The sequence below is a fragment of the Sus scrofa genome, chromosome 13 (genome assembly GCF_000003025.6).
Source record: "Sus scrofa isolate TJ Tabasco breed Duroc chromosome 13, Sscrofa11.1, whole genome shotgun sequence".
Lineage (NCBI taxonomy): Eukaryota > Metazoa > Chordata > Mammalia > Artiodactyla > Suidae > Sus > Sus scrofa.
The window spans coordinates 50,664,344-50,685,605 of NC_010455.5; the positions used below are offsets into that span (position 1 = coordinate 50,664,344).

Sequence of the window (21,262 nt, forward strand, 5' to 3'; positions counted from 1 at the left end):
ATTAGGGTTGGTAATAAACCACATGGGAAAAAAAGCTTGGACACAACTAGCCAAGTCCCAAGCTGAAAGAGGCTTTAGGTTTGGTTCAACAGAACCCACAGTAAGTTTCAGCCTTGAAACTTGCTCATCCCACATCACAACCAATCCATGGAATTTGAGCCGGACTCTCCTTATCTCAGCATTCTACCGAAGACACGAGAAATCTGCTTATGCTTTGGGAACCACAGCATCCTCTCAGAATTCCTTTGACATTAAATTTTTGTCTGTGGCCTAACTTGTAACAAAGGACAAATTACTCTGTCCATCTTCATGCTTGATAGCGATCAATGGTCGAATGACTTTTTTTTAGGTCTAAAGAATTTCTAATAATAATGAAAATGTGATGAGAGATTTTTCTAAACATTGGCCAGCTTGCCAAGGACTCTGATCCTGTCTACTTTGAAATTTCAAATCTTTGAAAGTAATACAATCCCTAAGAACGGGCTTGAGCTGAGATTTAGGTTAACATGGAGATCTGAAAATATTTAAACTATGAACATTTTGCAAATTCATATAGACATAGAGTAGAATGGTGGGTGCCAGGAGTTGAGGGGACAGGATAATGGGGAGTTGTTTAATGGGCCAAGAGCTTCCGTTTTGTAAGATGAACAGTTCTGGAGATGGGCTACACAGCAATGTAAGTGTATTTAATCCTACTAAGATGGACACTTAAAAATGGTTAAGATGATGAATTTTATGTTACATGTATTTTGCCACAATTAAAAAAAAATGTCATAGTTCCTGCTGTGGTGCAGTGGGTTAAGGGTCTGGTGTTGCCACAGCTGTTGCATAGGTCAAAGCTGCAGCTCAGGATCAATTCCTGGTTGGGGAATTTCCATATGCTGTGGCGGGTGGGGGGATGCACTGAGGGTTTAGGATAGAAATGCAGTAAAATTTAGTTGTTATGATTCTTGTACACCTATAAATGTAATAAAATTCATTAAGTAATAAAAAATAAAATAAAGATACAGATATGTATGTATCTTTAAAAAAATCCTCTCTCATACAAATATAGAGTTAGAAAAAAAGGGCACATGAAAATTAATCAATGCAGACAGCGTTTTCCTACAAAAGAATATAAAGTCAAAGACATCTGTTCCCCTCCTGAAAAACTTCCTATTAGACAAGGGAAAATTATCGATGGTCAACTCAAAGCCTCAAAGCTCAAAGCATGTGTGACTCAATGTGTCCTTCCTGTTGGCATAAAAACTGGATTAATCACATCAGCCATTTGAACACAGATAAGACTGCATATGTATTATGGCATCGCTTGATCTTTCTTGAACCAAACCCAAAGGCAATGAAATGTGTATCAATGAGGTAATGCAGACTATCATCCCCCAAAATGCCATGCCTTAGTGCAGACAGACTTTGGATGGTTTGCATTTGAGGAGGAGAGGTTGATGTCATGCTGCTTTCTATGTACACGGAATACCAAACATGCAAATATCTTAACTGGCCATTATCTGAAAAGCCCAATAAGGCTGAGTTTCACTTTGGTACCAAGAAGTAGTGATGGGTGGGAAGGTCTGGTTCACTCTTGGTGAAGGAAGCTGAGGACTCCCATAGGTCAAGAGTTACTTTCTGCAAAGGATTCATCAGTAGCTGAATGAATTAAGACACATTAAGAAGGAACTTGGGGTTTTCTGTTTTTGTTTACAGTCACCAAATATCTAAGCTGTGAGATGCAAAATACTTCAGCAATGAAATGTAAAGGCCTTGATTCCTAGTCTGATTTTTTCCTAACTCTTGGATCAAGGCCTTAAGTTTTAATAGAGATGCAACCTCTTTCCTCACAAGATCTTTATTTATTTATTTATTTATTTATTTGTGATCTAAAAAAATTTTATTGGAGTATAGTTGACTTAGAAAGTTGTGTTGGAGTTCCTGTCGTGGCGCAGTGGTTAACGAATCTGACTAGGAACCATGAGGTTGCGGGTTCGATCCCTGCCCTTGCTCAGTGGGTTAAGGATCTGGCGTTGCCGTGAGCTGTGGTGTAGGTCGCAGATGCGGCTTGGATCCCGCGTTGCTGTGGCTCTGGTGTAGGCCGGTGGCTACAGTTCTGATTCGACCTCTAGCCTGGGAACCTCCATATGCCACGGGAGCGGCCCAAGAAATGGCAAAAAGACAAAAAAAAAAAAAAAAAAAAAAAAAGAAAAGTTGTGTTAGTATCATGTGTAGAGCAAAGTCAATCAGTTATACAGACACATATATCCGTTCTTTTTCAGATTCTTTTCCCATATAGGTCATTACACACAATATTGAATAGATTACTCTGTGCTCACCGAATCATTTTAAAGTCCCAATAAGATAACAGTCTGAAAATGAGCTCTGCGAACTGCTAAAAACTATCCAAACAAACAGAGGTTCTTTCCTCTATTCCAACACAGGCAAACTTTTCTTTCTTAAAAGTTAAAGAGCCTAATAGCTTAGTAGTTTGGAATATTTGGCAATAAGCTAAAATACATGGTGGGTTACTTTACATAATCCACACAGTAATCCTTTTCCACAAGTGAGAGCACCACCCCCATTTTACAAATGGAAAAACTGAGACTGAAAGAGGTGATGAGACTTGAAGAAACCCACACAGCTCCTCTGAGGTGAGGTGGGATTGGAACCCAATGAGACTCGAATGTCTGAGCAAGCATCGATGACATGACATTGCTGCCAAAAATGAGCTAAGAAGAATCATCTGGCCTGCGGGTCTGAGAATTTCACGAAGTCTAACTACATTTGCATTATCATCCCAGAGCAGTAGATCCTGTCAAACATCTCTTGGATTTACTTTTGAGAAATCATCAAGGGCTAAGGCTGAGTGGAGATTCAGAGGATGAGGGTTCAAATCCAAGTACCACCATATGTGGACAGATTTGTGACTGTGATTGCCAGATCTGTCTTCACATTGGCAGAACGAGGATCTCAACAGTTACAATTTGAGGATAAAGTGATAAAAAGCACACACAAGTACCTGGCACCTACTAGATGATGATGAAAGCTGGGTGCATAATGGTGGATTAAGAAAAGCATGGCCTCTGCCATCAGATGGCTTGGATTCAAATCCCAGCTCTGCATTTTAACCAGCTGTGTGACTTAGGCAAGTTACTCAACTTCTCTGGGCCTCAGTATCCTCATCTATAAAGTGAGGATGATAATAACAGTACTTAGCTTACAGAGTTGATACAAGGTTATCAACTAAATATTTAAGAAGCTTTAAGAAATGAATTTTCCAGGTGCCAGGCACTGTTCTAATCCCTTCACAGCATTTTCTTTCTTGATTTTCACAATGGCCCTATGAAGTCTAGCTTATGCCACCCCTTGTGCCTCCGATCTGAGAGATCATGCAAACTGGAACTAGAAGGGACTAAGGGGTTCCTGGACATATGTGCAAGAAGGCCAGTCTGTAGAATTTTGTGTGGTTTCACCTTTTCAAAGGCATGCCTGTTTAGACACCTACAAGAGGACCTCTTCTTTAATAATCCATTCAACATCCAGGCCTTCTCAATGCCTTACAGTTTTCAACAGCCAGAACCAAGAGACGTAATTTGCAAGGCCCAGTGAAAAATCAAAACGTGAAGTGTCTTTTTAAAAAATCTTTAAAAATTTCAGGAGGGTGACAGAAGAGCATCAAACCAAGTTCGGGATGCTTCTGAGTAGGGGGTCGTGTGTGACTGCCCAGGTCACACACCCGTGGAGTCTGCTGTCAACAGCTTTCTCCCTGGTAGGTTTCCACTGTCTTAATTGCTTCCTTTCTGCCTGCCCAGCCTCAGGCGCCTGCGCCCAGAACTGAATGAGTCTGTTCACAAAGGCACACAGGCCCCTGGGGGCCAACAGGTTCTGGATAGGGCCTCCTGCGTGCTACAGGAATGACAAGCTTGCTGCTCTGGGGTAGCAGGGAAAAGCGTTAAGCCCTGGTTTGGGAAGTTTCCGTTAGGCTAAGTGGGTAGTGTTCCATGAATCCTAGACTCATTTTTGAAAAAGGATGTAGTGAAGGAGATCTGTTAGTCACTGTGCTAAGCTTTGAGGTTTTTAATTTTTTAATTTATTTTTAGGGCTGCACCCGCGGCATATGGAAGTTCCCAGGCTAGAGGACAAGTCAGAGCTGTGGCTGCCAACCTACACCACAACCACAGCAACATGGGATCCCAGCCACGTCTGTGACCTACAGCACAGCTCACAGCAAAGCTGGATCCTTAACCCACTGAGCAGGGCCAGGGATCGAACCCACGTCCTCATGGATACTAGTTGGGTTCATTACCACTGTTTCATGACGAGAACTCCCAGCTCAGTTTTTTAACAATACAAAATAACATTAAAGGGAAAGAGGGGTAAAGAGATAAATTAGGAGTTTGAGATTAACATATATGCACTACTGTATACGAAAGAGATTAAAAAACAAGAACCTACTTATACCACAGAGAACTATATTCAATATCTTGCACAAGGGAAAAGAATGTGGAAAAAAATATATGTATATGTATAACTAAATTACTTTGCTATACACCTAAAACAAACACAACACTATAAATCAACTTTACCTCAGAAAATCACCACAAAATAAAATAAAAATTTTATTTTATAAAAACAAAAATTCTGACAAAAGCACTATATTTTCATTATCAATATATGAAAACACACTGACATGCAAAGAAGAAGGAAAACTGTGAACATTTCTATCCCCACCATCTTAAGACAACTGCTACTCATGACAATAGTATAACGGCTTAATTTTTTCTGCCCTTACCATAAACCAGGCAGTGTGCAATGAACTATAATACCTTACTGTGTGTGTATTTGTGTGTGTGTGTATATGTGTGTGTGTGTATATATATGCACACACACACACACACATATATATATTTTTTTTTTCTTAAGGCCACACTGAGGCATATAGAAGTTCCCAGGCCAGGGACTTAATCTGAGCTGCAGCTGCAAACTACGCTGAAGCTGTGGCAATGCCGGATCCTTTAACCCACTGCCTCTGGCTGGGGATCAAACCCACAATTCCATAGCGACCCAGTGATCCACAGCAATCCACTGCTGCACTCGGATTCTTAATCTTCTATGTCACAGAGGGATCTCTACGATCAGTTTTTATATATGTATCACGTGCTTGAACATATTGGTATACATGATTTTTTAAAATAAAAATGAATAATATACATGCTTCCCCCCCACTCGCTATATTGTAATCATTTTTCCACCTCAATAAATATCCATCTACAATATTTTTAATATAAGTACTAGGTGCCTTAAGTACTAATTTTGATAGATAAGATCTGATGATTTAGAACAAGGATCTGATAGCCATCCTACATTCCTGTGCCTTCACCTCAGCCCCACTCCAATGAATGGTGGAATAAAAACCCCTGGAAACAAGGGGTTTTTAAAAATGCATCTCTCTTCCCAAAATAAATGAAATCAGTGTCTCAAAGAGCTATTTGCTGTTTGTGTTCATGTCAGCATTATTCTTAAGAGCCAAAAAGTGGAAGTAACCCAAGTATCTATCCATGGATTAATGGATGAACAAAAGGGATGGATACGTACAAGGCAATATTATGCAGCCTTAAAATACAGGAAATTCTGACACATGGTACAACACAGATGAACCTTGAGGACAGTATGCTAAGTGCAAGAAGCTAGTCACAAAAAGACATAATGTATGATTTCACTTAAACAAGCCACCCAAAACAGGCAAATTCATCGTGATGGAAAGTAAAATGCTGATTATTAGAGGCTGGGGTGGAGGGGAGAGGTGTTATTTAATAGGCACAGATTTTTAAGTTTTTAAAATGAAAAATCCTAGAAATGGAAGTGGTGATGGTTGCACAACAATGTGAAGGTACTTAATGCCACTGAACTGTACACTTAAAAAGGGCCAAGACTGGGAATTCCTAAGATGCTAATGAATCTGACTAGCATCCATGAGGACACAGGTTTGATCCCTGGCCTTGCTCAGTGGGTTAAGGATCTGGCGTTGCCATGAGCTGTGGTGTAGGCTGCAGATGTGGCTCAGATTCAACGTAGCTGTGGTTGTGGCTGTGGCCGGCAGCTGTAGCTCCAATTCAACCCCTAGCCTGGGAACCTCCATATGCCATGAGTGCGGCCCTAAAAGGCAAAAAAAAAAAGACTAAGAGGGTGGAATTCCCTGGTGGCCTAGTGGTTAAAGACTTGGCATTGTCACTGCTGGGGTTCAGGTTCATTCCCTGGCTAGGGAACTTCTGCATGCCATGGATGCAGCCAAAAATAAATAAATAAATGAATAAAAAAAAATAACACTTTAAAATAGCTAAGATGGTAAAAAATAACAACAACAACCACAAAAACACATCTCACTAGGAGTTCCTATCATGACTCAGCAGGTTAAGAACCCAATATAGTGTCCATAAGGATGCAGGTTCAATCCCTGGCCTCATCCAGTGGGTTAAGGATCCCACATTGCTGTTAGCTGCAGCATGGGTCACAGAAGCGGCTTGGATCCAATGTTGCTGTGGCTGTAGCACAGGCCTCAGCTGCAGCTCTGACCTGACCCCTAGTCTGGGAACTTCCATATGCTGCAGGTGCAGCCTTAAAAAAGAAACCAATTAAAATAAAAAACCCACATCTCACTCTACTAGGACATCTCATTCTACTAGACAGGACTTAGTGGAAGCAAACTCAAAAGTACTGTCTCCATTCTGGTGTAGGCAGCCTGCAAGGTGCTCTATTTCATTCATCGCTCACAAAGAACCTCTTAAGGAAGAGCCCTTAGGTTCAGATGGCTTGAATATGGCTCAAGGTCACACTTGCCTGCCTGTTTGACAGAAGCAGGCCCAGGCCTTTCCCCAGTATCTCTTACAAATGATGCAGAATGACTGTGGCTCAGTAATAAAAGAAAAACTGGAACAGCCTTCTTCCATCACAGCCCTTGCTGGGTCCAGTGCCTTGCACACTGTAGGTATTAGGTGTTAAACCTACAAGAATGAATAAGGTTGAGCAGTGAGAAAAAGGCAGGGTATTCCGAGGGCACTGCTGATCAAGTGCTCGTTTCCTGCCTTCCCACTCTTAAGCTATCTCCTCAAGTGACTAATATTAGACTCAGGCCCACTCCACTGATAACACCACTTACCATGGTAGAGTCCCCTGCCTGTTGTCCTCACTGCCTTCTATCAGGGACAGCAAGGAACCATGGAGGCCCCCTTGTACAAGTCTAAGTCTAAATGGTAAATCTGAGATGCTCAGGGAGCCCAGGTCTGGTCCTGTCACCTGAATTGCCATGGGTATACCACCACTTAGTTCATCAGCTATGAACCGTGGCTTCCAATGTGTAATATCGGGCAGCCCTAACATTCTATGCACAGAACAGATACAAAAGCACCCACTGTTTGGGACAGATGATTCTTTCCAGATTAGGGCTCTTCAGAAAAAGCAAGTTCAGAACTTGATGAATGTTTACTCTTTCTAAGAGTTATTGGAATTAAAATCAAGGGGAGCAAGAATCTGGCAGGGAGTACAAAGAAAAGGCTTGCCAAAACTGCTTATCTATTAAAGGCATTTTAATACTGAGCTTTCAGCAAATAAATAAACCCACACCTCACAAAGTGAAGTCCACAGAACACTGGTCTTACAAGAGGCTCACACATCAGGGACAAATAAGTGTGGGAAATACTGCTTATGTGCCTTCTTCTGGGAGATTCACCACACACACAAGCAGATTTAAAATTTACCAAAAAGAACTTGAACTTGGTTTAGCTTTTAACCATATATTTTTCACACTTTTGTCCATGGCTCCTTATTTGTTGTTGTTTGTTCAAGTCTTAACATCTGCAAGCCACGGGGAAATGTTAAACCATAAGATGGCAGTATAAATATAATTCACACCAAGTTTCTTAATCTCACTTGTAATAATATTCCACCAACCTTTTGGCTGAGATGATGAATGAGTTAGCTTTTGTAAAACACGTAAAATAGCCAACACTTAGAACTATTTACAAATCATTAAAAATAAATAAAATATTAATGTGCTGAACTGATTTCCAAAAGAACCTCTCTCTACCTTTAAGTCAATCCTTAAAATAGAGTCATTACACCAGGAGAGTAAAATGCTGTTTTTCAACAGGTTTTTCACAAAAGTATTTTGCTGATTCATTAAAGCCCTGGCCTAAAATCTGACAGAAACACAGAAACATTAAATGTCTGTCAAGTCAGCCTTCTTTACTCTGCCAGCAAGGCAGGTAGTGGTTCTTACAAGGTTGTGTAAGAGCATAAGAAGGGAGACTCCTGACAGGGGTCTGGAGCATGAGGCGTGGAGTTCTAATTCTGTCACTCTCTAAGCCACATGCCTTATCACTGTCCCCAAAGCTCAGTTTCCCTCTCTGTAAAATGGGGGTACCGGTAGTGCCTATAGTCATGGGATTGGTGGAAAGATTAAACATAGAACAATAATAACAATAGTGACGCCAAGTAATAGAGACAAAGAAACTGGATTCCAGAGAAGTTATCTGATCACAGTTACACAGCAAGTACATGGTAGTGGATGTGAACCCAAGTGGTTAAATTCCAAAGTGCCTGTCTTCACTCTTGCCTCCTTATTTTTGCAGGAAATTCATACCCTGCACAGCACCTAGCCTACGGGAGTTGCTATTTTTATTATTGTAACTGATGTTAAAGGTCCTGGAAATGGAGTGACATTTTAAAGTTTTAAGTGCTCTAGAAGTGTAAGAAGTAGGAGGAGACGTTCTTTCAAGTCTTTGATTTTTTTTCCCCTCCCTTCATTAACTTCTCTCAAGGCATCCAGAGAAGTTCCTTTCCCATGAACAGCTGCATTTTGTAGCACAGCTGTAAATTGTGAATTATTCCTTTCTATTTGAAGTTGAGTGACAATATACTCTCATTCTGACCCAGCACTGAGTTGTAAATTGTAGTTCACTCACTTTTTCTTATAAGCAGAAGTGCCCTAGTAACATAGTTTCTTGGAAACTTTCACCTTTTAGGATTTTAAAAAAAAGAAGAAGTAGAAGGAGAAGAAAAGGGGGAGGGGGAGGAAGAAGAAGGAGGAGGAGAAGAAAGAAAAAGAAAATGCTTTGCTTTTACAAACTCATTTGTGGCTGGCTGAGTGATAAAACCTTGCCTCCTTGTCGTGTCAGCTTTCAGGAATTCTCTGTTTGTCTGTGTTGTGTTACCCGAGTAGCTTGTTATCTTTGCAGCTTAAGGCTGACTTAGAAATTCAGACTGTCAACTATTTAAAGAAAATGGAAGTCCCCACACCACTGGTTTAATTAACTTTCAGTGAGCAAGGTTTCCTACTGGTTATGATAATGTTAACTTAAAATACTCTTAAGGAAACAGGGAAGGAAACAAAACAAGTAAGGGAGGACTGTTGTTTTTAAAGGCATTCTAGGAGAAGAGTTTGAGCAAAGCCATAAGGCAAAGCAGTACAGGATATAAGGAGAAAGAGAAGAACGGCATAAACAGATAGTAAGGAGTATGAGCAGTAGAGTAAGGGAGGTTAAAATGTATCATGCAGATTATGCAGAGCATTAAATACCAGATTAAGGTTTTGGAAGATGAGTGTCTGGGCAATGAGAAACTGCAAGAGATTTCTGGAAATCAACAATTAATGATCACATTTATGTCTTAGGAATATAACAGGGTTATATGCAAGTGGTAGTGTGTGATCAGAAAAGATCTAGGAACTCACTGACTATGGTGACATAGTGTCCTTGGGCCTAAATTTCCTATCTATTAATTTGTTAAATGGCAATGATAACAACTGTGGTGGGAACTGAATGAAATCAGGCATGGACCTTTTTTTTTTTTTTTGTCTTTTTGCTATTTCTTGGGCCGCTCCTGCAGCACATGGAGGTTCCCAGGCTAGGGGTCGAATCAGAGCTGTAGCCACTGGCCTACGCCAGAGCCACAGCAACATTGGATCCGAGCCGCTTCTGCAACCTACACCACAGCTCACAGCAACGCTAGATCCTTAACCCACTGAGCAAGGGCAGGGACTGAACCCGCAACCTCATGGTTCTCAGTCGGATTCGTTAACCACTGCACCACGACGGGAACTCCAGGCATGGACTTTTAAAATAATGTTGTAGAAAGCAGTCAAACAAACAATACACCTCCCCAACTGCCCCTCTCCACACACACACTTTTTATAGTCAGGTTAAGAGGAGGAGACTGAGGGCTGAGAAAGCCAGGGTTCTGATAAACAGAGGAAAAGGGATCTGTCTGACTCCTGCAGAAAGAGGGTGTGAAGGAAAGAGGAAAATCCTTACAGATGATTCAAGAGAGAATGGTGGTTATTCAAGATGAGACAGTGGGGGAGGAGCTGGTCTGGGGCTGGATGCTGGTGATTTCAGCTTTGGAAATGCTCGATTTGAGAAAGGAGATATTCACTAGGAGTGGGTGGACCAGAGCAAACTTAAGAATTCAAGGTGGTCAACCATTTCTTAATTGAAAAGCTGTCCAAACACTGTTTAACTGAAAAGACCACACTGCCCTGGCTTAGAAGGGTGGCATTTGGGGATCTTTTGGGGTCCATGTTTATACCTCAGTGAGTAAACTCAGTGAAGTTCTCAAAGCCAAGAGCCAACATATAAACCAAAAAAGAAGTGGAATTCACAATTGTCACTGAGGTAGCCCTTGAGATAAAGCCAAATTTTCTGGAAGGAAGGCCCTTTCCTGTGTACTTCTGCATGCTCATTGCCTAGACTGGGTGCTGACCTATTTTAGGCATTCAATGTTATTGGATAAAGCTGTGATTTTTGCATAAGTTTAATTTAGCAGGATCAAGAATGAGTAAATTCTCCAGAGAAAACCATGACTCAAAAAGATATATGTACTCCAGTATTCACTGCAGCACTATATACAATAGCTAAGACATGGAAACAACCTAAATGTCCATCAACAGATGAGTGGATAAAGAAAATGTCATACATATACACAATGGAATATTACTCGGCCATTAAAAGGAAAGAAATAATGGCATTTGCAGCAGCATGGATGGACCTAGAAATTACCATGCTAAGTGAAGTTTGTCAGTGAGACACCAACGTCATATGCTATCACTTATGTGTGGAATCTAAAAAAAGGACATGATGAACTTCTTTGCAGAAGAGATACTGACTCACAGACTTCAAAAAACTTATGGTTTCCAAAGGAGACAGGCTGGGGGGTGGGGAGAAGGGCTGGGAGTTTGGGGTGGAAATGCTATAAAATTGGGTTGTGATGATCACTGTACAACTATAAATGTAATAAAATTCATTGAGGAAAAAAACCCCATAAATTCCATTTCAGTGCCTCATTCTTTGCCTTCTTTTTAAAAATAATTTTGATGAGGGGCCACAAAATTAGAAGTTTAGAAGTTCCTGGGGTCAGGGATTGAATTCAAGCTGCAGCTATGTCCCAGGCCACAGCTGCAGCAACATCAGATCCTTTAACCCACTGCTCCAGGCCAGGGATCAAACCTACTGGAGCCACCCCAGTTGGATTCTTAACCCATTGCACCACAGTGGGAACTCCCATACTTTTGCCTCCTCTGAGGAATTTCCCTTTGCTTGTTTCCCACCTGAGAAACATGCTAAGAAAATAATCACAGGCGTTCCTGTCGTGGCTTAGTGGTAACAAACCCAACTAGTATCCATGAGGACTCGGGTTCAATCTGCCCTGCTGAGTGGGTTAAGGATTGGCTGTTGCTTCGGTGTAGGTCACAGATGTGGCTCAGATCTGGTGTTGCTTGTGACTGTGGCTGTGGCCAGCAGTGGCAGCTCTGATTAGACCCCTGGCCCGGGAACTTACATATGCCATGGGTGCAGCCCTTAAAAAAAAAAAAAAAAGAAAGAAAAGAAAATTATTACAGATAATCCCAATCCCAACTACACAGAGATGTTCATCACAGCATTACTCATATTAGTAAAAAGATAGGAAACAATTCATATTTAAAACAAGGGAGCAGTAAGTCATGACCATCAATTTGATGGAATATGAAAGTAGTGTTTGCAAGAACCACTTTAAGTTCATTAATATTATTATTAATTCATTTATTGCTCATGGCAGTTATATGGGGTGTGTATTTTACAGATGAGGAAACTGAGGCTTGGTAAATTTAAATAACTTGTTCAAGATTACAAAGATAATAAGTGGCAAACCTGGGATTTGAGTGAGGCTATCTGTATTCAGTGTCTTTTCTCTAACCGCTACTCAACATTGTCACATTATATATATATATTCTATATATATTTTTTGGCCTGATTTTCTTTCTTTCTTTTTTTTTTTTTTTTTTTTTGTCTTTTTGCCATTTCTTGGGCCGCTCCTGCAGCATTTGGAGGTTCCCAGGCTAGGGGTCGAATCAGAGCTGTAGCCACTGGCCTACGCCAGAGCCACAGCAACGCGGGATCCGAGCCGCATCTGCAACCTACACCACAGCTCACGGCAACGCTGGATCGTTAACCCACTGAGCAAGGGCAGGGACTGAACCCGCAACCTCATGGTTCCTAGTCGGATTCGTTAACCACTGCGCCCCGACAGGAACTCCCTGATTTTCTTAAATTGGTTTTATAACAGAACTTTGGTGGAAACATATACTCTCTCCATTCAGAGGAGGAGGAGATCTGATAGGGAAGGGGTGGTAAAAATGAACCAAAATTCTACTTCAGTATACACGCAATGACAAAAGTTCACATTTCCTATTCTTTCTTTCACCCTGACCAGCAACAACTAATGCCTGTCAAACTAATTATAATTTACAAAGTCCTTGAATACGATTCATAGCCTCAAAACTACCCTGCCAAGTTGCATTTTCCCTAATCCCAATTTCCAGAGGAGGAAACCAAAGATGATAAAGGACAGACGGCTCATTCAGGGTCATGTTGCTATTTTCTTGATTCCCAGTCACAAGCTCCTCCTACTACTCAGCGTGGTTCAGACAATTTCAAAAGAGTGTTCTCCATTTCTTTAGCCTAATAATCCCTCAGGAGACCACCAGGAGTAAACTGAAGTTATGGAAAAAGATTGGTTTGGGCTTGACCAGACTAACTCCCCAAACTTGAAGTCTGAGGGCTAAAGGTCTGAACTACCCAAGGACTGTTCTTTCTAAGACTTCTTCCTCCACAGGCAAGTGATCTTCCCTCAGGAAGGTTTGTGGAATCAACCTTTCTCTTCGACTGTTTCCCCTGATGCATGATTACAGCTTCTTCACACCCACCTAAGTCCCCAGAGTCTCTTCAGAGGTTGCCAAGAGATGGAACAGGATGGTGAAAATGAGGAGGGCAGTAATGATACTATAATAATTAAGAATTATAGCCAAAGGATATATAGAGATCTTGCTACATGCCATATACTGCTCTGGGCAGTGTTTTTATATATATTTAATCTCACATAAGACCTAGGAAGGAGGTGCCATTCTCCTGATGAGGAAATGAGGCTCAGAGGCTGTCCATCACATGCGTGACTGGGAGAAAGTGGGGGAGGAAGGGTTAGCGGTCCACACAGCAGAGTGTGAGCTTTTGGCTCTGAAGCCCTCATTTATAAATCAACTTCAGACTCACCCCCTCCAAGAGACAGCATTCCTCGCATATCTCATCTTCCTAGGAAATATAGCTCCTCCAGGAAAGACAACAGTGGAGAACACACCCACTCTTGATGTTAACGATCTAGAGACTAATTTGTCCTCCTTTTATGCCCTGACATTGTCTTTTAATAAAAAAAAAAAAAGTTTGGTGTTCATGGATTTTTATGTTTCCTTCAAAGCATATTTTCTAGCCAAAACAATTAAAAATAATAATAATAAATCACAAAATAGAGCTAACAGGAGAGAATGGTGCGCAGATCATGGCGTACTGAGTGGACGCCCCACTCACTCTCCGCAAACTCAATGGGCAGATGTGGAAAGTACTAGGAGCTTGGAAGGTATTATTTGGTTATCAGTCTGTTAAGGAGCACACTATTCAAACACTTGGCTGGGAAGGAGTATCTGTAAATAATCTACAGGTAAAGTTTACCCGGAGTGGAACATTAACACAGTAGAGGGGAGCCTTTCAATAGGTCCTTGGCCTGTGAGCTGTTTCTAATTGGAACTCCTGATGATCTACCTTTAACCCTTTTTACTACTCCAACTGCAACTATTGCATTCAAAGACCAGAATGGGGCAGATAGAGGTTGGATTCAAATACAAACACTGTCTGAAGATTTGGCCAGTTAGGCAGTTAGAACCAGTAAGTGTCTCGGTGGCAACAATACAACTGTTAGGTCAAGTGTATGAAGGGTGAGGCCCCTTCAGGGCAGCTGCAAAAAGAAAGCCCCTATTAATCCCTTAACTAAGCAGCTGATGGAATAAATCTTTTTGCACTTATGGTGTAACTCTTCAAACACAGGATTATTATAAGTTTAAAAAATCGGCACAGGCTACCAAAGCTTTTTATAGATTTCTTCATCTTGCTAACAGATGACCAAAAATAGAACTTTGGAGGGCTTCGGAGTACAATTTGCTGTCACTCGGGCTTGAAAAATTATAAGAAAGCTTCCTCCCCGGATTCATTCACAAAAAGAATAGGTCTCTATTTGAAGAGGAAAGACCTCAGCCTCTAGTTGGGGGATCTACTTTCTTTTGATTTAGCATCCATTGTTATTTAAAACAGCATTAAAGGATTCAGCCAGGGTTATTCTGCATAGTAATATCAGAAAAGGAACCATTACCTGATATAATCCCCTTTGGCTTCCTGAAATGAAAAACAAAGATAGAAGATCAATTTGTACTGATATTAACTAAGCTTAATGAATTTTACTCCTGACCCTTTTACCTCTGAAAATGCCTATTTTTTTCACAAGGAACCCTTTCCCTAGGACTGTGGAGCAGAACGTGGCGTTTAAGAAGTAGCTAGTGCCCCTTAACTCTTTCTTGTTCCTAACAGAAGTGACAAATCTCTCTGGAAAAAGCACAGATGATTATTTATCCTTTTATGTTTCAAAGATCACATGACACATGCTTGTCTATCAGAGCAGCAAACTTTAGTCTGGATACAGACCTTTTAAGCCATGACACAGGTAAATCAACATGTTATTTGTTTTCTTTCTTTTTTCTTTAAACTAGCATGAAACACACTGGTTTTCAGCTACTTGTGCCTTTAAGAATTAAAGGGTTCTTGTACTCAACCTCAAGAAAAAGTACAGAAAAGTTACTAAATTTAAATGCAAATTACAGCTGTTGTAACAACTGCTGCCTCCCAAATTCAAGGAACCCCAAGCTCTCTCTGCCCTCAACATGGTCCTAACTCTTCTCCCTCAGCAATACCTAAATTTCAATTTATCTGAGACAAACAATAAAACACTCTTGCTCATGTGAACTATACTAAAACAGAAAATAGTAATTCACACTGGCAAACAAACAGAGGGCTTGAAAGAGCCAGCAGCCACTGATCAGTGCAAAAGTTTCAGAGTTGCAGGCAGTTCACAAAACCAACAAACAGAGGCAGTTTGTCAATTCTTACCTGTAAAACAAGCGCCGCTAACCTGAAGATAGTTTCGCTGTCTACTTCAATTTGCCCCTGTGGGTGGAAAAGGAAAGCATCACTGAACACAGGCTCCTCTAGGTTGTAGCAAATGGCTGTGGATATGGGGAAGCTGTCACAGCTTGGCACCTCCAGTTTACGATCAAATGCAGATCATACCATTGTAGGCAAAAGGGAGGGGGGCATGGAGAGACGCATCCAGAGTTAGGGGGAAGCCTGTGTGTGTGTGTGTGTGTGTGTGTGTGTGTGAGAGAGAGAGAGAGAGAGAGAGAGAGAGAGAGAGAGAGAGAGAGAGAGAGCCAGCAAGAGCGCTTTAATTAGCTGTGGGAAATTGTGCTTGGTGAGCAGTGTTCTGGAAGGAACATGCATGACTTTAAAACTGAAAATTCAGTCAGCTTCTAAATGAATAACTTTTATCACTACAAGTTCATTTTTGAGTTCTAATTTTCTTAGATTAGTTTGGTCAGTATTTTTCTGGGATAATGTTTTCCCCCTCTGTGTCATAGCACAGTTATTATCTGCACACAGTGCAAATATTATAAAAAACATAAGTTCATTCTTCTGTCAATGACACATGATTAAATTAATATTTGTACCATTATAGAGAAAATACAATGCCTTAAGAACCAGTTGCAGCAAATGCTTAGGAGACTAAGATTCTGTTGATTCATACTAGAGTTTGATAAACTCTAATTTATCATTTTTCCATTATTTTATTTCTTCATCTTGCATGATCTCAAAGAAAAATAGGAGTTTTAGGCTGTAACTAACAGGAATACTTCTTCAGTTGCCTGGTAGGTAGGCATAAGTGTATGTGTAGGGGGGTACTGCTTCTATCAATAACACTCACATGCATCTTCATTTATTTTGTAAAATGTGATGAGGTATATCAATACTATTATTGCATTATGTGATAAATTACAACGTTGAGCAGGATCTTTTTTTAAAATTTTTGGTGAGATGGTAGTTTTTAAGCATTAACATATGCTAAAACACGATTCTGGGAGTTCCCGGTGGGGCACAGTGGGTTAATGATCCTGCTTGTCTCTGTGAGGATGTGGATTCAATTCCTGGCCAGCGCAGTGGGTTAAGAATTGCCACTGCTGTGGCATAGGTCACAGCTCTGGCTCATGTTCAATCCCTGGCCTGGGAACTTCCATATGCCACAGGGGCGGCCAAAAAAGAAAGAAAAAAAACGAACAAAAAAACAAAAATGAAAAGAGATTTTTTTTTTTTTAAGGCAGTTCCTGACATGGATCAGTGGTAACAAACTGACTAGTATCCAGGAGGACATGGGTTTGACCCCTGGCTTCACTCAGTGGGTTAAGAATCCAGGCAATGCTGCGAGCTGTGGTGTAGGTTGCAGACATGGCTTGAATCTGGTGTTGCTGTGGCTGTAGTGTAGGCCAGTAGTTATACCTCTATCCCACTCCTAGCCTGGGAGCTTCCATATGCCTCAGGTGCAGTTCTTAAAAAAAAAAAAAAAAGTAAAGACCCCCCCCAAAGAAAAATGATTAAAAAAAAAGTTCCATATAACCCCCTCACTGCATAAATACTGTACAATTAGTAGTACATAGTATTTAAGAACATGGGTCTGGAAATTGCCCTGCACTTTTTCTTTCTCCTTTCTACTTGTTGAATTGAGCTGCAAAGTTTTCTCATTACACCAGATGCATCAGTGGTGAGTAATTTAGTTTTAAAAGTAAATGCACGTTGCAGTTCCCGTCGTGGCTCAGTGGTTAACAAACTCGACCAGTATCCATGAGGACGCGGGTTCAATCCCTGGCCTTACTCAGTGGGTCGGGGATCTGGCATTGCTGTGAGCTGTGGTGTAGGTCGCAGATGTGGCTCAGATGTGGCTCAGATCTGGCGGTGCTGTGACTGTGGCATAGGCCAACAGCTGCAGCTCTGATTGGACCCCTAGCCTGGGAACCCCCACATGCTGCAGGTGTGGCCCTAAAGAGACAAAAGACAAGGAAAAAAAAAAGTAAATGCACATTGCCAAGACAAAGCAATAGTTGCACAGGGAACAATACTCAATATCTTATAATAACGTATAATGGAAGAAAGTGTAAAAAAAAGAATAAATATATATATGTATAACTGAATCACTTTGTTGTATACCTGAAACTAACACAACAATGCAAATCAATTATATTTCAATAAAAATTAAAAAAAATAAAGTAAATGCACACTAGGCAGGCTTACAGAAGCAGTTAGCTCAGTGAGAATTTCTGGAAACTTTATGCTTGTCTCTCAAGTTTCCAAGTGATGTGCCTGGACATCTCAGAAAAACAAACTAATAACAATCATTCTTTTAGAAGCCATAAAACAAAATAAACCCCAAACCCAAGACATTATAATGTCAGCAGTGATAATTATCTGTGTTTCCCTTATATTACAAAATGAAAACAAATTAATTTCATCCCTCCTGAAACCTAAAGCAGGAGATCTGCTTCAAAGTTTTTTGCTTCAAAAGCTGACAGGCCCTGAGCTTTGGAATTCAAAGCTCGTCTATAATCTCTAGAAACAGATTATAAAATCAAAGAGAAGCCAGGTTAATTGCAGAAATCAATTGCCTTCTGTCTTTCAGGCAAGAGACAGTGGTTTTCTAATCTGGTGAAAGATGATCAAACAGTTAGTCTACAGGTGAGTGAATGTTGATCAAGATCAAATTTTAGAAACGCTAAATTCCTTACCTTCAGAGAAAAAGAAACTCACGCAGAGGGAGGGGGCTTGGAGAAGGGACGCAAAAACATCTTGGAGCTTGGAATTAGACCTGAACTCAAAGTTAAAGTCAAATTTGTCTTAAAAGCAGGGAGAAGAGAAAAAGTAGCTTAGTTTGAATAATTAAAAAAAAACAAAACTAAAGGTAAATAAAAATATATTGAAAATTTACTGTCAACTCCTCTGACACCCTGTGACCCCTCTGCCTTATCAGAACCTTAGATGAGTCATTCAAACAATATTTTAGACACCGGCTTTTCAATCTAGTAAATGGAAGTTCGATAGATAAAAAGACGTCAAACAGATACTCTTAAGGAAGCTGCCAAATAATTCCCTACCTTAGAAGGGTCATTAAATATTGAAAATGCTGAAATAGGGAGCTGAAGCATTAAAAGTACCAGGCTCAGACAGCTCCAGAGGAGTGGGGAGGCAAATCTGAAACTCACCTACACACGTGGCCCCAGCACAATTCTAGTGTTAAGAAGGTGATGGTGGGATGGAGGGATAAAGCCTTTGAAAATCTCGTTGCAGGAAGAGAGGAAAATGCATGGTTTGGCAAAGCCCCACATTCTTTTATACATCTCAGAGGCCCCCACCTCTACCTTTCAGTTAACTACTATTCTGAAAATCCAAGGCAACATATATTATGTCCTATGACTGATTGTCAAGGTTACTTGTGTGTGGAGTTCACCAGACAATGGATTAACCAAGAATAATACTCTTTTGCCTGGTTCCCAGTGATTTCATATGTTGAAATTTAATTAAGACTTAAACAGAACTCTAGAATTTCATGCCTGGATGGTAAAAGTTCTTTAGAAACTGCAGTCTGCTCTAGGGTAGAACATTTCTTTTACTTACAACCATGGCAACAGAGGTAACCTTATAGGTACTGAGCAAGCTAACACCTGAGAAAGGGAGCACCTCAAAGACAGAGGTAATGGGATCCTTCAGAGGGTTTCCATGACTGTCAAGGATAAACAAGGAGAAGCAGAGAAGTGAATCAGATGATGTGGCAGAATACACAGGGGTAATATGAAACACCATCAGGTTCTGGTGCTACCCCCTCAGAACTCATTTAACTGGATTATGGATTCAATTGCTAGGTCACTGGGTTAGGCTCCACATTGGACATCTTATTTTTGTCCTTGGCTTGTTGGCCCAGTTGACCAAGATATCATGCCGATGAGGTGAACTCTAGGTTTTGATCCCCATGTAGAACAGAAAACTTTATTCAAAAGAAAACTTTAGAACTTGAAAGGGAATTTAGTGAAAATATGAGTCCCAGGATTGTACAGATGATGGCACTGAGGACCAGGATAGTGAAGAGTGATACTCAAGCCTGTAGTAGATGTGGACTCTGGACTCTTCCTACTTTACCATGTCCTAGTTAACTCACGATGACTTCAGTGCAAATCTCACTAGGAATCTTCTAAAGAAAGGCATGCTTTTGGTAAAGACGAATCATCTAAGTCCAGAAAAATGACTTCAAAGGCCACCTCTGCCATTGGTGAGACAGTAGGTCACTATCAAACATACATACTCATAGTAGAATGGGAAAACTATCTCTGAAGACCTGTTCTGCAGTTTTTGTATGGAAGTAGTACTCCAAGGAAACTTATTCTGTAGTACGGCACAGAACATTAATAATAACTTGGTCACAAATATTTAGGACTGAGAACTACTTGACAAAATGAGGAATCTCAGTTTGTTTTTAGGTCTACTACTAATCATCTATAGGAACTTGTAAAATACCACCAAACACAGAAGAAATGAAAGTGATTTTAAAAGTTACCATTTGGGAGTTCCCGTCGTGGCGCAGTGGTTAACGAATCCGACTAGGAACCATGAGGTTGCGGGTTCGGTCCCTGCCCTTGCTCAGTGGGTTAACGATCCGGCGTTGCCGTGAGCTGTGGTGTAGGTTGCAGATGCGGCTCGGATCCCGCGTTGCTGTGGCTCTGGCGTAGGCCGGTGGCTACAGCTCCGATTCAACCCCTAGCCTGGGAACCTCCATATGCCGCGGGAGCGGCCCAAGAAATAGCAACAACAACAACAACAACAACAACAACAAAAAAAGTTACCATTTGTAGCAATCATAGTACTAACTGATTCAGGCAAAAATCTTCAATAAATAAAAACTACTGGGTGAAAGATGAGAAACAGGACAGAATAGTCACGTAGTCACAAAAGGTCTCTCCACAGAGTATTTAATTACAAAGGGGAAAATGGCAACTCTTCAATGGGGAAACCTGACAGGTACCATTTTAACCAAGGGTGAGAGATAACCAGTGATTGGGAAGACCAGCACTATATGTGCCTCCTAAGATATGCACTGAGAAGGATTTAACTTCACCTATGTACATTGCTGTGCTGGAAAATGTCAATGATTCACCACCAGAAAGGGGGGTAGTTACAGGCCATGATTCGTAGCATCGTTTGATTTCCATGGTGTAAATATTCCCACCATGGCTGATTTCAAGCTATTGATAGGACATCACAGAACATGGAGTTGGAAAGAGATATGAGAACTGGCTCTCATAGCTGGTACTAACTGGCTCCAGCACACCGCTGGGTAGTATTCCTGCCAAAAACACATCACTAGATCTAATCATGAGGAACCCTCAGACAAACATCTGGCCCAAACTCTTAAAAAATGCCAATGTGATGAATGCCAAAGAAGGGCTGAGGAACAGTTTGAAAGCACAGGAGACTAAATAAAGAGTCCTAACAACTAAGTGCAGTATGTTATCCTGGATCAAGAGGAAACATTATAAAAGCACTACAGGTACAATTGGATTGCGTAATAGCCAACAGTACAGGTTCAACGTTAAATGTCCTGAATGTGATCATTATATGGTTATATAAGAGATATCCTTGATTCTAAGAAATATACCATGAAATGCTTGGGGGGTAAACAATGTAATTTACTCTCAAATGGTTAAAAAAAAATTACACACATTTGGAGGTGGGGGAGATAGAGAGCAAGAGTACAAATGTGACAAAATGTCAACACT

At 40.8% G+C, this 21,262-nt stretch overlaps 1 protein-coding gene across 10 annotated transcripts in view; it reads right to left on the reverse strand.

Moving 5' to 3' along the window:
* Positions 1-21,262, reverse strand: part of FRMD4B (FERM domain containing 4B) — a 377,327-nt gene that overhangs the window by 61,434 nt on the left and 294,631 nt on the right. For all 10 annotated transcript variants that reach the window (XM_021069209.1, XM_013981881.2, XM_021069205.1 and 7 more), the window contains 2 exons: positions 15,504-15,560; positions 14,713-14,735 (listed from right to left, as the gene is read on the reverse strand). In XM_021069209.1, the coding sequence (XP_020924868.1) occupies positions 14,713-14,735; positions 15,504-15,560 (80 nt within the window). The remainder of the gene's footprint in view (positions 1-14,712; positions 14,736-15,503; positions 15,561-21,262) is intronic.